A 13,773-nucleotide genomic window follows, 5' to 3' on the forward strand; every position below is an offset into this window, starting at 1 on the left:
AGCTCTATGTGATCCTATTTGCCTCAATGGTGGTTCCTGTTATAAGCCAAACACGTGCCTTTGTCCTGGTGGATTCTTTGGAACACAGTGCCAGAATGGTAAGCACTCCTTGTGCATAAATACAAAAGGCAAGTGGAAAACTAGGAATACAAAATGGGAACATGAGCTCTGTAGAAACTCATGTCAAGTTTCAGATGGAAAAAGAGAGACTATGTTCCCTCTCTGATTCATATTATTATGTAGATATGGCTATGTAAAGCAGCTAGGACAGATGTATCAGAATTGTCAATTATTCAACATATGTTAGGGAGAGAAAAACAACCTGGGCATGGTCTGTGAAGCTTTGTCACGCCAAGATATGAAACAAATGTACATCCTTCTAGTACAGTTCATAATTAATGGTAGTGTTTCCATTGCTTTCAATCAAATAATTTTGATACATATTTTATCTAATGTCTAACATTTTCCTGTGACCACTCTTGATTTTAGATTCATTAAACATTTTTGAAATGCATCTATGTATAACTCTAGGCAAAATGACATATTTCTTTCATTTTCTTTTCTTTGTTTTATTTTATTTTTTTATCATTTAAGATTTATTTATTTACTTTATGCATATGAGTATGCTGTTGCTGACAAACCAGAAGAGGGCATCCGATCCCATTATAGATGGTTGTGAGCCACTGTGTGGTTGCTGGGAACTGAACTCAGTAGAGAAGAAGCATAGGAACTTGGTGGCACCACATAGGCAGGGCCAGGAGCGTGAGGAGGAGTGGAAAGTTTAGAACAAGGCTAGTTGATGAGGCAGTAGGGAACATGTTAATTCCAAAGTAAGATCTGGAGAGAGTAGCTGAGAGTCAAAGAGGCAGGGAGTCAGGAGCAGAGGGTGAAGCATTAAAGTGGTGAGAACTGGAGTGGGGGCGCAGAGAGAGTCAGAGAGAGACAGAGAAAGACAAAGAGAAAGACAAGGGGGAGAGAGAGAAAGGCAAAGAGAAAGAGATAAAGGAGAGAGAGGAGAGAGAGGAGAGAAAGGCAAAGGGAAAGAGAGAGAGGAGAGAGAGAGTGAAAGGCAAAGAGAAAGAGATAAAGGAGAGAGAGGAGAGAGAGGAGAGAAAGGCAAAGGGAAAGAGAGAGAGGAGAGAGAGAGTGAAAGGCAAAGAGAAAGACAAAGAGAGGGGAGAGAGGAGAGAGAGAGAGAGAGAGTTCCAATGTGGGTCTGTTCTGATATGGGTGTGAGTGGTCAGTTGGGGTACACATGTGAGCCATCTCTCCAGTCCAGGATCATTTTATTTTCTGCATCATGTTTCAATACTTTTTCCCATGCAGTTAAAACTATAGACGTTTCTTTCTTTTATGTTTTTCAGATTAATAGTAATATCTCAAGCATGAGCATATTGGTAGGAAACAAGAACTACTCTCAGTAAATTAAATGCACAAAATACTTCCTCTATCTTTATTTTTAGAATTATACCAAACAGTTTTAGAAAACATTTGAACATCTTCATAATTAAATTTCTAAAATTAACCGTTATGTAATACAATTTGATTTATTTTTTATTGAAAATATTTTTCATGCAATATATTCTGGTTACAGTTTCCTCTCCCTTAACTTCTTCATGATTCTCCCCAACTTCCCTCTAACCTAAATTGACACCCTTTTTTTCTCTTTCTCATTAGAAAAAAAAAACTCATCTAAAAATTATAATTAAATAAAGACAAATCTGAATAGGACAAAACAAGCAAGGATACAGAAAGAAAAGAACTAAAGGAAAAAAAGCACAAGAAACAAATGCATACATTCATTTACATACAGAAAAATCACACTAAAAAAACAACAAAACTCCAATGTAACAGCAGTAAAATGGAAATTGTAACATATATGCCAAAGAACTGTAAAGTTAGGAGAGAGAGACAGAGACGGAGAGGGAGGGAGGGAGAGAGGGAGAGAGAGAGAAAGAGAGAAAAAGAAAGAGAAAGAGAGAGAGAGAAAGAGAGAGAGAGGTTGTGTCTGGCATGGACTTTAGAAGTTTAAAGTTTATCCCACCCCCCTAATTCCCACCCCCAGTGACACACTTCCTTCAACAAGGCCACACCTTCTAGTTCTTCTAACCCATCAAAGAGTCCAATTCCCTGGTGAGTAAGCATTCAAATGTAGGAACTTATGGAAGCCATTCTTATTCAAACAACCACAGATTCATTACACACCGTGTAATTTTCTTTGTCGTGATTAACAAATTATATTGGCTACATATTTAGTAAAACTAGGGCTGATGAGATGGTTCACTAGGTACAGGTGATTGCTATCAAGCCTCAAAGCAGAGTTCAGTTTGCAGAATCTACACAGGAAAAAGAGAGCTGCCACCTGAAAATGATCTGATCTGCATCACACACACACACACACACACACACACACACACACACACACACCACACAAATAGACTCAGTATGGACCTGCAGAGGTTCAACCTAAAGCAATACAAACTATCTGTTTGTTGAATTAATTATTAATTGATCTCAGTGATGGGGTTGCTACCTTCCTCAATCGTTGATGTTCCTGAGTGAAAGACACACACATAGTCTTTATACTTTAATATGCCTTAAGTAGCACAATACCTGGGTGACTGCCTAGCATCCGTGCTGCTAGAATCTACCTTCCACCTATAATTGTGAGTTACCACTTACTGATTTCTGTGTTCCAAGTTGCCTGATCTTAGTCAACTGTCTGGGCCATGTTTTCTTGCTTCTCTGCCCTGTGGCAACCTCTCTTAACTTTCTCTCTCTAGACTCTCCTAAAGCATGGGGGATCACCTTCTCTTCCACCCAATCTGAAGCTGGGGAAATCCTCAAATCCTGCCTCTGTCTCTCTTCCCTAGCTATTGGCTGCTGGCATCTTTATCTACTAATCAGAACCACCTGGGGCAGGTTCCGAGAAGCTACATGGAGATCCTCTTGCGAAAATAGTTTTTTGGGGAACATAATATAATATATGAATATAATTCATAATATAATCTATAATCTACATCTATTATTAAAATATCCAGTTGCACATTTTGTATTGAAAGTGCTAGTTCATTTATAAATCTTCTTAAAATCAATTATGTTTTTAGAGGGAGTGGAAATTAAGAAAGCAGCTATTAAGGGGATCTGATTCAAACTGGCAGTCTAAACAGCTCTTTTACTAAAATACATAGATTTTTAAAAACAAACTAAAATCCATGTAACAATCTATCAAGGAGAATTAAATTTAAATTAAACAAAATAATTAAACCACACAAGAAAATCCAGTATTCGCGATCTATAGCATAGCTGGGTGTCAGAGCACTTGCTTAGCATATACAGAGCTCTGGCTCAATTCTCAACACTGCATAGAAAAATCAAGTAACATTAAATTTTAATGTTTGGGGGAAACAAAGCAATAAGAATTATTTCATAGAAATGATAAACATTTAGGTTTGTTTCCTAATCTGGCTTCCCTAGTATGGTCAATATGAGGAAAATTACATTAAATTGCTAATGAATATTTCCAACAAAGGGATTTTATTTTATCGTTTAAAAGATTTTTTACTCAGCATTCACAGGAACCAGTCATATAAAGTTGCATTGTGACATGACTAGATTAAAGTTCCCTTAAAGTGTTTCCTACTAATTTTATAGTAGTGTAGCAAATGGTAACAGTCTTTCTAGTTTGCACAGGAGGAAATATAAACTTAACGTGGAGCTAAGTGTTGGTTCACTTTCTTAATTCTCTTCAGATCACTTCATGGTTGGCTTCCCACGCCGATGAAGTATAAGTTATGGTTCACAGTGCACTCGGGATTACTTTAGAGACTCCAGCACTAAGGTGTTTTTGTGATGTTAACTTCCTAGCAGCCAATGGCTCTGAGTTCTGCCTTTTATTATTTAGGAAGGACAGTTGTAATGGCTGGTGGTTGTGATCCTTTATTTTTATAGGGCATTTCTCTATCTTATGGCTCCATAGATAACAAGCCCATGAGGCAATGTGCAATATATAATAATTCAATATGTACTGTTCACACATTACTGCCATTTGTTCTTTCAGCTGTCTGTCACCCTCCCTGTAAAAATGGTGGCCTGTGCATGAGAAATAACGTGTGCAGTTGTCCTGGTGGATACACCGGAAAGAGATGCCAGACAAGTAAGAAACCACTAAAGCATTTGCATGCCACAAGGAAAAGCGAATCTTTGTTGTTTGACACTTGTTTTTGTTGGTTTTTTTTTGTTTGTTTGCTTTTTGTTTTTTTGTCCTTTAACTGAAGGCATCTGTGAGCCTATGTGCATGAATGGTGGAAAATGTGTGGGACCGAATATTTGTTCCTGTGCTTCTGGCTGGAGTGGGAAACAGTGTAACACACGTAAGTAAAACAAAGAAGACTCTTGGAATGTTAACGCAGAATTTAAGACAAAGTCTTTCTGTTTCATCTGTTTGTTTTTATTTTTGCTCCTCTTTTTCTACTCTGGGAGATACCACTTGGAAATAGTGAAAGACAGAGTCCTCTGTAGACCGTGTCCAGTATTTTCTAGATTTTCAATCACATATGCCAGCATAAGCCATGGGTCTGGACTAATCTGAAATTGGGTAGCAAGAAAGACTTGAAATGAAATCACCTGAGCTCAGCAGCTCAGGTCTTTGCAGGATGAAGTTCTACCCATTCCAACAGATTAGCTGCAGAGCTAGTGATGACTCCCCTCGCTCAAATGTCTTCTTTTTTCTTTGTACAAAATTGCTATTTAATCTGGGGGTGGAGGTCCATGCCTTTAATCCCAGCACTTGGAAACCAAGGCAATCAGATCTCTGTGAACTCAAGGCCACCCTGGTCTACATAGTCATTTTCAGTCTAGGCATGGATACATAATGACAGTCTGTCTCCAAATAAGCCAAGACAATTTTAAAGTAATATATGTAGTGCTTTAAAATGAAAATCACTGTAAAACTCCAACAACTGGAAAAGAGGTAGGATGTACCTGGTACTCTGAAGATCATTTAAATCACATTTTTCTCTCTTCCTTTCCCCTGTTTTTGATACTGTAATATAATTACATCATATCTCTCTTCCAATTCTTCCCTCCAAACCCTCCCATATGCTCCACCTTGTTGTCTTCCAAACGCACAAGATCTTTTTTCATTGATTATCCTTTTGTGCGTATCTTACTGTATGAGTGTGGAAAGATACAGATAAGAAACAGAGAGAGAGAGAGAGAGAGAGAGAGAGAGAGAGATGAAGAGAGAGAGAGAGAGAGAAAGAGAGAGAGAGAGATGGAGAGAGAGATGGAGAGAGAGAGAGAGAGAGAGAAGAAGAAGAAGAAGAAGAAGAAGAAGAAGAAGAAGAAGAAGAAGAAGGAGGAGGAGGAGGAGGAGGAGGAGGAGGAGGAGGAAGGAAGGCAGGCAGGCAGACTACTCAGTCTGTATCATGCATGTTCTCAGGGCTGACTTTTGCTGTTGGAAATGACTTGATGTGCTCCTCTCTAGGGAAAACTTTCTCTTGATGTTGGTATTCCTTAGTTGTCTATGGTTCTTTATGTAGCGTTAACATCTCTGGTCTTTTCCGGATCTACTTTGTCAGGTCTATTCTTGTCCGTGTTCAGTTCATGTTTAGACCGACCTGTTGGTAAGACTTTTTTAAAGACTATGCCTGATATTGGGAAGTGGTATTGATAAAATGTTTTCTTTTAGTTTTTTTTTTTTTCATTTTATTTGATTTTACTTTGGAGACAGGCACTGATAGCATTTAGGCTGGCCTTGTACTTTCTATGTAGCTGAGGCTGAACTCCAGATAATAATGCTTTAGACCCCAAAGTGGTGGGATTATGGGTGTGTTCCTTCACTCCTGGCTGAGGAAAGATCTTTTCATTCTTGACTTGTAAACGTTTCTTCTTAAAAAATTGGTTGTTTTATAGTTTATATTATTATTTGACTAGTAGTTTAAATTTATAATTTCTTTACCTTTGTATTTTCAGCCATCTGCCTTCAGAAATGTAGAAATGGGGGTGAATGCATAGCTCCCAGCATGTGTCATTGCCCCTCCACCTGGGAAGGGGTGCAGTGTCAGAAACGTAAGCAGCATTCTCTACTTCATCTTCTACAAATGAAAAAGTTGGAATAATCAATCTGTAGCTTATAAAGAAGTCCACAGTAGAGACAAAATTTTAGAATACAGATCCCTTTGTAATTAAAAAAGATGGACGCACAAGATGGCTCAGTGGATAAAGGTGCTTCCCACCAAGTGTGGTGAAAGCAGATCCCACATGCTGTTTTTTGACTTCCACATATGTGCCATGTCATCCTAATTCTATTGTATCAGTCTGATAAAATATCCTGACAAAAAGCAGCTTAAGGCAGAAAGCATTTATTTTAGCTGACAATTACAAGTTATGTTTATCGCTGCAGGGAGGTCAATGTCGCAGGAGCTTAAAGAAACTAATCACATCACATCCACAGTGGTGAGAAGAGAGAAGCTGATGTTCCAGTGCTTGGATGGTTTTCCTTTCCCTCTTATACACTCTGGGGCCCCAAACCGGGGAATGGTGCCATCCATTTTCAGGCTGGGCATTCTTACATTATTTAAGACCTAATCAAGATAATACCCCATAGAAATGTCCATAGGCTAACCTGATCTAAGCAAACCTTCATTTCGACTTTCTTTCCAGGTGGTCCTGGGCTGTGCCAAATTGACATTGAAAGCTACTTTTCACATATACAAAATAAAAATAAAAATTTCAAAGTAAAAATAAATGTTGGCCAATTTTAAATCCATTTGAAAGAAGTAAGAGTTTATTTGATAGTTCATTTCCCAATTCTCTTATTTCCTTTAAAAGATTTAAAACAGCATGTTAATCATACAAATAATGGGTTTCATTATGACATTTCATACATGTGTATAATGTCTGCTAATTGTATTTATTTCCATTGCCCTCCCTTGTCCCTCTCTGCTCCTCATGATCCTCCATGAATGAGGAAGCTTCTGTTATAGGTGTAGACTGATATTCTTTAAGCACAGCCTGAAGCTGGGACTGTGCATTCTCCACACTGCAGGACCATTATGTGAATTTTATGTATTGACAGTTCTAACTGAACATAAATGCTACTGCCATCTTCTGGGAAGTGGTGGTAATGCCCACTCCAAAATTTGATATCTGGAGGATGGAATTCTGTTAGTGTGGAACCCTGGAGTGTTACCTTTCTCCCCAACCCTATATGGCAGCAGGGATGAAAGCAGCTCTTCAACTCTTATGTAAACGTTCACAGTTACACTTGGCAACAGTGTGACTCCCATGAAAAGTCACCACATATATAAATTTTGTGTTTATTTTCACTCAATATTATTTAAAATCATACTACCTGTCCTTAAAACATTATATTTTAAATGTCCTTTACTGATAAATCTTATTTTTTAAAAGACTTATTTATTTTATGTATGAGTACATTCTAGCTGTCTGCAGACACAGCAGATTAGGGCATGGGATCCCATTACAGATGGTTGTGAGCCACCATGTGGTTGCTGGGAATTGAACTCAGGACCTCTGGAAGAGCAGTCAGTGCTCTTAACCACCAAGCCATCTCTCCAGCCCCCATTAAAACATTATTTCAAGTATTGTATTAATTTCTGTAATGCTAGTGCACAGTATTTATATTTAATGCAATGAACTTTCCCTTCCTCTGTTGGTGAGCATTTCACATATTGACAAGTAATTATTTTACTACAAGCATTTTTATAGATGATGATCCACAGATAGATATAAATATTGTAAAAATTAATTTAGGAGAGATTTCTACAAACACCTTTCTTGTATGGACAGTGCAATCATGGTCCAAGAAGTAACTGAATATCTGGGCATGGTGGTTCACACTTGCAATCCAAGCACTTGAAAGGTTTGGCCAGGGGTACTGCAATGAGCTTGAGTGATTTAGGCTACATAGGGAGTACAAAGCTAACAATGGCTCAAGGAAGGTTCTGTTTCTAGAAAAAAGCAGAAAGGGAGAGAAGGAGTCAGGGTGTTTCCAGTTACTGTCCAAAGTAGGATATAAATTGGTTAATATACATACCAGTATCAAATTGTCTCTTTGAAATATGTTTTTAATGATATATTTCAAATAACTTAGAAAATAATTAATACAGTTTTAGTTTAATTTAGTAAAGTATACCTTGAGTTTGGAGACTGGGTTCTGGAGTTGCGAGAGCATATGGATTAGATTTGCCAATAGGCAGACAACTGACAGATCCTTTATATCCTCTACTTCTTTTCTACTCTAAGTAACTCCCAGAAAATTTAAATCATGCATGGTTCATATGCACTTCTTTCCTATGGTCAGTTGTAAATTATTTTATTTATTTTTAAGTGGCGCAGAAACTGTGCATATCTCTGTGTGATGTTCCAATCCATATATGTATCATATGAAGTAATGACCATCAAGAATCACAGTAAAGACTCCAATCACAAGATAGCTTCAGGATAGAGGAACACAGTGTATTATGGTATTCTATTAAAAGGCATGCTGACTATAAAAATCTGCTTGTTGCAGCCATTTGTACTCAAAAGTGCCTTTATGGAGGAAGATGTGCGTTTCCTGGCGTGTGTTCTTGCCGCACTGGATATTCTGGAGCCAAATGTGAAAGGAAGATACAGGTACTTGATACTACAAATAATAGATGGAGGCTTCTCTGTCTGTCTTCTACCTGGTAACTGACTACTGTTGATATCTTATTTCCAAAACAGAACATACATCGATTCAATGTTTGACTCCAAAGCCAGAAAATATTATCATTTTACACTCACACAAATGTCTTATGTTCCTGTAAATGAGTGCAATGTGTAGGTCCCACCATACAATGGGATGCACGATTCCAAGACAACAAAGGACAGATACTTCACAATATGCCATAGGACACAATTAATTTATTCTTTGGTCAAATGCCAGCCTCATCTCTCTCAACATACCCACCACTTAAAATTAATGAGCCACTACCTCGGTGATTAGAGTACAGCCCTATACAATTTTAAAGGCCATGTATCACAAAAAATAAGTCTCTTCTAATAATCCCCCCAAAATTCTCTTGCTTTATTTGCCATCTATTAAAATCCATTTCTAGTAAAAGAAATATACCTATCACTGGAATTGGGGGTTCTTTGTGTTTCAGAAATCAAAGAACCAAGGGAAGGAGGATTTCTTGCTGTAGGAGATACTCTCACCTTGACTTATAAGGCAACTGTTGTAATGCATTTATTCCAAAGCTTCTGTCTACAAGTTTGCACTCCATCTGCTCAGTCACTACTCAAATTCCAGACTAGCAAGATGTTGTTTGGTTCTGATTTCTACACATATTAGATATGTGTGGCAATGACATTCAAGTACACATATGTGTGCACATGCAGAAGGCCCTTCAAAATGTCTTGCTCTATGAGTTTTGATATAAAAGCCATCACGTATTACTCCATACTTCAAAAGGCTCAAGGGCCAACTTGCGATGTCAGTGCTTAAGGATCTGGGGTTTAAGTTCAACTGTAGCTATGTAGTAAATTGAGACACTATGTCAAAATAAAACAAAGTAGCCCAGAGATCACAGAAATCTAAATATATTGAAACATGATAATACTTAAATTTTTAAAAAAATGTTCTTCTTGAAGTTTGAAACTGGATCAATCTGTTTTGGGTTGCAAAGTCAATTTCTGTATGTTTTTCTCCCTGCACTTTTTTTTTCATCCAGAAAAAATATGGCCCCACCCTGAGAATAGTAGGGACATAATACAGTCATGGTGCGAAATTTAGGATGTCAAGCTGTTCAGTGCCTAATTGGTTAGATCTGAGCACAGGACTGGGGAGTGGTGAGAGAAGAAAAGAATGGGAAATGAGGCTGAGAGAAATGTATGAACTATTCTGAATATGCAGTCCTTTCCAAAAGATATAAAAGTCAGTTTTATTGGACATTGAGCATTTTGATGTAATACTTACCCGGTGTGCATCATATCAGTATACAAGCTTCAGACACAAGCAAGTGGGCTTGTTTACACTCCTTTGGATCTATTTTATGAAAGCAGTGCTGAGTGTGGCAAATTTGACTTTCAAGTTGACAGAAATGAAGGGGTTTGTGTGCCATGCCAGAGGAAGGGGACATAAATAGATAATAATAAGATTTTCTACTGCTTATTGGAACGTGACTTTCTCTTTCTATTACAGATGAAACATCATTAAGAAACATATTTACAAGCCTCTATCATTAGATATGCAGTTTTATTCAGAAATAGTTGAAGATAATTTTTGAAGCTTATTTGTATATTGCTTAAAGTATTATAAAGACCAAATAAACTAAGAAAATGTGGAAGGATCTAAGTTGTCAATATCAAAGAAAAACAAAATAAAAGCTCCAAGTAATTTGAATTTGACTTTGAAGTTTGATACTTGATATGAAGTTCATACTCCTGATACAAATATGGTGATATTTGTAAGTTTGTGGTTTTATCAGATACGACTATGTCTGTATCAGAGGTCAGTGAAAATGGCATGCTACTTAATGTCTCCTAGATTCACAATGTTTAATGCATAAGTCCAGAGTGCCAAGGTTTTTATGAAAACTGGGATAAAGATAGAGACCTAGAGGTTATCAAAGTAGCTGCAAAATGTCTGAAAGCTTGATACTGAAGATTCCTGCCTAGAGCCTAGTACTTTCTAGAACAGTACTTTTTAAACTATAAGGACCTTTCACAGGGTTGCATATCTGATATCTAGCATATTGCATATTTATGTTGACATTAATTAAAATTATGAATCATTGAAGTTGCCAGTCATTAAGTCACAGTTATAAAGTAACAACCACAGCATTAAGAAGGTGGAGAACTCTAGAAGCTTTGCTAATGCTGCTGCAGTCCTTGAGAATCGTCAAACTCTAGCACCAAATCTCAAACACAGTAGGCTATACTGAAGCATGTATTGCAAACGTTGCTGTGAATCTTTCAACTATCCCAGCACCCAGGTATAGATACCAGTGGAAAACTAATAGCTTGGTTCAGGGGATATTAAGGAAGAGGTTACAGGAGGAACACAGACGCTATAGAGTGGCGATGAGTGTTTTGAAATTCTGACTTCTGGATGTGACATTGGTATCACAATTGTAAACACATAGCAACTGGAGTTCCTGCACACAGGCTACTCAAGAACAAGTCAGCCAAAATTCCAGGATGAATTGCATAGATGGTTTCTTGCCCCACCCATGACTAGCTATTGGCAGTAGATAGTTGCTAGAGAATCATTCCTTTCTGAGGATATAAATACTGGTAGACTTCTCATGCTCCAGTGAATGGTTCCAGACCCAAGCACATATGGGCACTACAAACGAGACTAGGCTATACAAAACAAAGAAAAAGTTGTATGGTTACTAGAGGATCCTTTGGGAAGAACAGTGAAAGTTGGAGATGGTACATGGGAATAGATGCAGAATATGTTTTCACACCTAGAGAGGTATTACTAAGAGCATAGTACAGGAACAGGGCAGGAGATCCACTAGAGGACACACCCAGCTGAGGCCTGTGACTGACACTTTGGATGCAATTCAGCTTTACCTCAGCCCAAGCCTGTGGACTTATGAAGGAAACTTCACCTTCCTATACTCTTGAATCCATTCATTTGCAAAATAATGGTGAACATACTTACTTCAGAGTGCTTCTTGGTAATTTTAAAGTTAAAATGAGGTTATTGTAAATTTTATAGCACATAGCAATTGAACATAGGTCAACCATGATACTAGAGTATAGCTCAGTAGAGACAGCACTGGTCTATGTAAATTATCCTTTATTTGATTACTGCTAATTATCCTTATTCCTTCTAGTTCTTTCTGAACTTCATCTGACTGGTTTAACTCAGCTGTTTGGGCACAAACTATTTTTCTGAACTGACTGATCCAATCTGGCTTATCTCAACTTCTTACTGAATTCCTGTTTGGCTTTAAACTGACTCTGGCAATTTCTTGTAATCTCCTGTCTCCATCTTATTCTCTGGCTTTAACTGCCTCTGCTGACCTGCACTGAACTGCATGCACTAAGGAAGGAACTCAACTCTACTGCACTGCACTCACCACACTGCACTCACTGCACCGCACTCACCACACTTGCTGCACTGCACCCACTGCACTCACTGCACCACACTCACTGCGCCGCATTCACTGTGCTGTACTCAATGCACTCACCACACTGTACTCTCTGCACTCACCACACTGCACTCACTGCGCCGCACTCCCTGTGCTCCCTCCACTCACTGAGCTGCACTCGCTTCACTGCATTTGCCACACTCACTGCACTTCACTCACTGTGCTGCTCTCACTGCACTGCACTCGCTGCACTCACTGGTCTGCACTCACTGCACTCACCGCACTCACTGCACTGCACTCACCACACTCACTGCCCTTGCTATGCTGTGCTCACTGCAACTGTGCTCACTACATCACACTCACTGTGCTTACTGTGCTCACTATGCTAACTGCACCACACTCACTGCACTCACTGAGCTCACTGGTCTGCACTCACTGTACTCAATGTGCTCACTGCACTCATTGTGTTGCACTCACTGCACTGCAATCACCGCACTCACTGAGCTGCACTCACTACACTGTGCTTACTGCACTCACTGCACTCAGCACGTTCACTACACTCACTGCACTAACTGCACCGTACTCACGGTGCTCACTGCACTCACTGCACTGTACTCACAGCGCTACATTCACCGTACGTGCTGTACTGCACTCGCTGCACTGCCCTCACTACACTGCCCTCACTGTGCTCACTGCACTCACCACACTGCATTCGCCGCACTTGCTGCGCTGCGCACACTGTGCCACACTGCACTGCACTGCACTGCACTGAATTCGCTGCACTCCAAGAACTGTGCTGCACTGTGCTCACGGCAGTCACTACACTGTGCTCACTGCACTGTGCTCACTGCCCCACACTCACTGCACTCGCCACACTGCACCGTGATGCACCACACTTGATGCCCCGCATTCACTGCACCACACTCGCTGTGCTGTACTCACTGTACTGCACTCACTGCACTTCCTGCACTGCACCCACTGCACTCACTGCACTCACTGCACTTACTGCACCACACTCACCACACTCCCTGTGCCACACTCACAACACTCACTATGCTGCCCTCATTGCACTGCACTCACTGTATTCACTGCACTGCATTCGCTGCACTTGCTACACTGCACACACTTTACTGCGCCGCACTCACTGAGCTGCACTCAGCACTCACTGCACTCACTGTACTCAGTGTGCTGCACTCACTGCACTCACTGGTCTGAACACACTGCACTAACCACACTCATTGCACCCTCTGCACTTGCTGCACTGCACTCACCACACTCACTGCACTCACTATGCTGTGCTCACTGCAACTGTGCTCACTGCACTGCACTCACTGCACTCACTGTGCTCACTATGCACAGTCAGACCATAAACTCATCGAGCATACTTATTTCATCTGGAATGATAATATTTTGGTTCTGTATTGATGCTTTAATTTAGAGAGATGAGTCAATACTTAGGAACTATACTCTAATGAAGGTTCACATATAAAGAGAAAAACTGGGGATCTGAGTGCATACTGAGCTGGTCCACATAGCCAACAAGTGTTCAGTTGATCGATCCAAGAGGCTCCCTATGTAGTTTCCCCCGTGCGTTTTCTCAGCATTTAGTAATTGAACTGCAAGTAAGACCTGTGTGCCTTTAGTTGACCTTAAGGCCAGTTGTTATGTGCTTTTTCCA

At 39.6% G+C, this 13,773-nt stretch overlaps 1 protein-coding gene across 1 annotated transcript in view; it reads left to right on the forward strand.

The window, feature by feature from the left end:
• Positions 1–12,867, forward strand: part of Vwde (von Willebrand factor D and EGF domains) — a 74,379-nt gene extending 61,512 nt beyond the window's left edge. The window contains exons 25-30 of the mRNA XM_085840880.1: positions 3–98; positions 4,061–4,156; positions 4,278–4,373; positions 5,977–6,072; positions 8,540–8,643; positions 12,052–12,867. Coding sequence (XP_085697006.1) covers positions 3–98; positions 4,061–4,156; positions 4,278–4,373; positions 5,977–6,072; positions 8,540–8,643; positions 12,052–12,867 — 1,304 coding nt within the window. The remainder of the gene's footprint in view (positions 1–2; positions 99–4,060; positions 4,157–4,277; positions 4,374–5,976; positions 6,073–8,539; positions 8,644–12,051) is intronic.
• Positions 12,868–13,773: the final 906 nt, after the last annotated feature.

Source organism: Mus caroli, unplaced genomic scaffold, assembly GCF_978045245.1.
Source record: "Mus caroli unplaced genomic scaffold, Mus_caroli_1 scaffold_7, whole genome shotgun sequence".
NCBI lineage: Eukaryota > Metazoa > Chordata > Mammalia > Rodentia > Muridae > Mus > Mus caroli.